Source organism: Corapipo altera, unplaced genomic scaffold, assembly GCF_003945725.1.
Source record: "Corapipo altera isolate COAL_440 unplaced genomic scaffold, ASM394572v1 77037, whole genome shotgun sequence".
In the NCBI taxonomy this organism is placed as follows: domain Eukaryota; kingdom Metazoa; phylum Chordata; class Aves; order Passeriformes; family Pipridae; genus Corapipo; species Corapipo altera.
Window position 1 is genome coordinate 1 of NW_020888756.1, and position 2,614 is coordinate 2,614.

Below are 2,614 nucleotides of genomic sequence, written 5' to 3' on the forward strand. Positions count from 1 at the left end.
GCTCCTTACTCAGATTCGTTGCTAAAGTGGCCACCTTTCAGAGCTACACTTGGGTTTGGAAGGCATCACTGTCAAATCACTTACTGCCTTTGCAGTGATTCCTTTTGAGTCCAGAAGAGCTGAGAAAGGATGGGAACCTGAGGAATCCTGTGACAAATGATGTAAAAACTGTTCTGGTTGGAAAAGAAGAGCCTGGTTGCACTTAGTTTCTAGTATTGAGCCAGCAGTCCAAATGGCCACCTCCGTTAGAGATTTTCATAGAATTCACTGCCTTTAGATCACTCTTAAGTTTCTTTTTTTTTTTCTTCTTCTGTGTACAGGTTGGTGAACTTTCCCAGCAGCTGGACAGGGAATCTAAAAAATGCATGCAGCTGGAAGCCAAAAATCAGGATTTGCAAGAAGAGCTATCCACCCTGCATGGGAAGTGTGAAAACCTGGAGAAGAGCAAATGCCATCTGAAAGAAGAGCTGGCAAAACTCCAACATCATTCGGAAACTAACCTGGTAGATCGCAGCCAAATAGAACAATATAAAAGGGAGGTGGAAGAACGAGCTGGACAAGAAATAAGACAAAAACTACAAGAAGTCAATCTGTTTTTGCAAGTAAGTAAATTTCTCACAAGCGTCCATAGGCGCTATGTAGACTGTTTTTATGGTCATCAGTTATTAGTGGTTTACTTTTTGTGCCTTTTTCTGTGTGTTAGCGCTGTACTTCTGCCTTTCCTGAAGGCAGTGGGAGAAGGCAATATGGTTGGGCAGGAGGGCTGTCATGGGTGTGTAATGTGCCAGCAGGTCCCTGAATCAAAAGCCTGCCCAAGGCAGATTCCCACTTTGCAGTGCTTGGGGGTATCTCTGTCCACTGACCTGGTTCTCGTTGCTCATCCTTCAATGGGTTTTGCAACTGCCAGCTGTCATGACCAGACCTACAGGTGCTGCTTTGTCCTTGTAGGGGGAAAAAGTGCTCAGAAAAGGAGTCACTGAAGTTGTGGAGGTGGGAGATCCTCCTACTGTTTTTGAGGAATCCTTTTCCATATGCCCTGTCCTACAGAGAGAGTGTCCTTTCATTAGTAGCTTTGTATAATAGTAGCTCCAGGGTTCTGCTTTCATTGCTGCTGGTAGTGAGGAGGCACAGCTGCCTCTCTTAGTAAAGCCTTGAAATTGGGTACATGCAATTCTCTGCTGGAGAGAGTTCACTTTTTCTTGTGGTGATTGAAGGTGCACTGTCTCCTTCAGGCACAGGCAGCCTCCCAGGACAGATTAGAACAAATCAGAGCCAGTCATCATGCTTCACTAAGAAACCAGCTAAAAGACAGAATTAGAGATCTTGAATGTGAACTGGACAGGATAAAAAATACCCAACAAGACAGTACTTTTCAAAAAGAATCCACCCAGGCAGAAGTGGAAAAGTACAAAGAGCTGTATCTGGAGGAAGTGAAAACCAGAAAAGGCCTAGCCAAGAAACTGGAAAGGTAAGTCCATGCTTTTCTGGACTGGTAATAACAGACTCCTTTTTCCTCGTGCATTTTCCTTCTAAAATCCCTTTTCTACATCTCGCCAGCATGATGTGTGAAAGCAGAACATGGCAAAATTGTGGGGAAAGTTCCTTAAGACCCTTCCCTTCATCAGACCTGTCTTCCTTTCTCTTTAGAGTTCCAGCAGTAACACCACAGTAGCGCCATTATGGCATTATTGGTGTCTTTTTCAAGTTGATGTTGTTCTAGCAGGCAGTTTTTTTGCCAATCTGTAATCTCCTCATCCTGTATGTGACAGAAAAGATGAATCTTGTGCCCTTTACTGTTTGAATAAGGAGAGGCCTCTCGGAGAAGAGAGTTGGATTCTGTGAATCAAAAATAAGAACGCTCTTTCTTGGCTTCTGTTGTAGCAGTGGGTCTGAGGTTTGAACTTTCCTTGAGAAGGCCAGGGTAGGCCAGTGTTCTTATGGAGGTGACACTTGCTGCTCCTTGCACTTAGTGTGATTTCTTTGAAACAGGCCCTCTGAACAAGCTCAGATCAAAGGATGTGCTTGTTTTGGACACTCTTAATGCCCTTGGCTTTTAGAAGTCAAGTAGTAGTCAAGGATGTGGAGGGTAACTTTGCAAAAGCCTTACTACCAAAGATGACTCTCTGTGTGCTTCTTAATGTTTCAGAGCTAATGAGAGACTTTCAGAGGCCAACACCAAGCTTCTTCGGGAGCGCCATAGAAGCAAATCTTTAATCACAAGCAGCATTGTCAGCGGACATCTGGCTGCAAGTCCACTTCTGCATTCAACTGGCCTGGGATATCTTGGGAACAGTTTGGGACTGAACAGAAGTCTCAGTCTTGGAGGAAACTTCCTAAGCCCAACAGAAAACACATTATCACCAAGAAACAGAGTTGAAGCCTATGTGGCCAAGGTGAGCATTTTGAATTGCTGTTTTTGACTACTGCTGAGGAGAATCTGTATGCAAGGTTATCCTTTTTACCCTAAAGTTCGAATCCATTTATTGTTCCATGCCATACTCTCTAATATGCCAGAGCAACTGCTAATCCTCAGAACTGTAGACAGCTATATGTGGTAAGGCCGAAGAGTTTTGGTCATCAGGTTTGTACAAATTTTCCAGAGTGGTCAAAGGCC

At 44.0% G+C, this 2,614-nt stretch overlaps 1 protein-coding gene across 1 annotated transcript; it reads left to right on the forward strand.

Annotated features, from left to right (window-relative positions):
* Positions 1–299: 299 nt before the first annotated feature.
* On the forward strand, positions 300–2,608 carry LOC113942055 (ankyrin repeat domain-containing protein 26-like). Its single transcript, XM_027633197.1, has 3 exons — positions 300–602; positions 1,233–1,468; positions 2,147–2,608. Exons 1-3 carry the CDS (start codon positions 366–368, stop codon positions 2,418–2,420), a joined length of 747 nt encoding a protein of 248 aa, XP_027488998.1. The 5' UTR covers positions 300–365; the 3' UTR covers positions 2,421–2,608.
* The last annotated feature ends 6 nt before the right edge of the window (positions 2,609–2,614 follow it).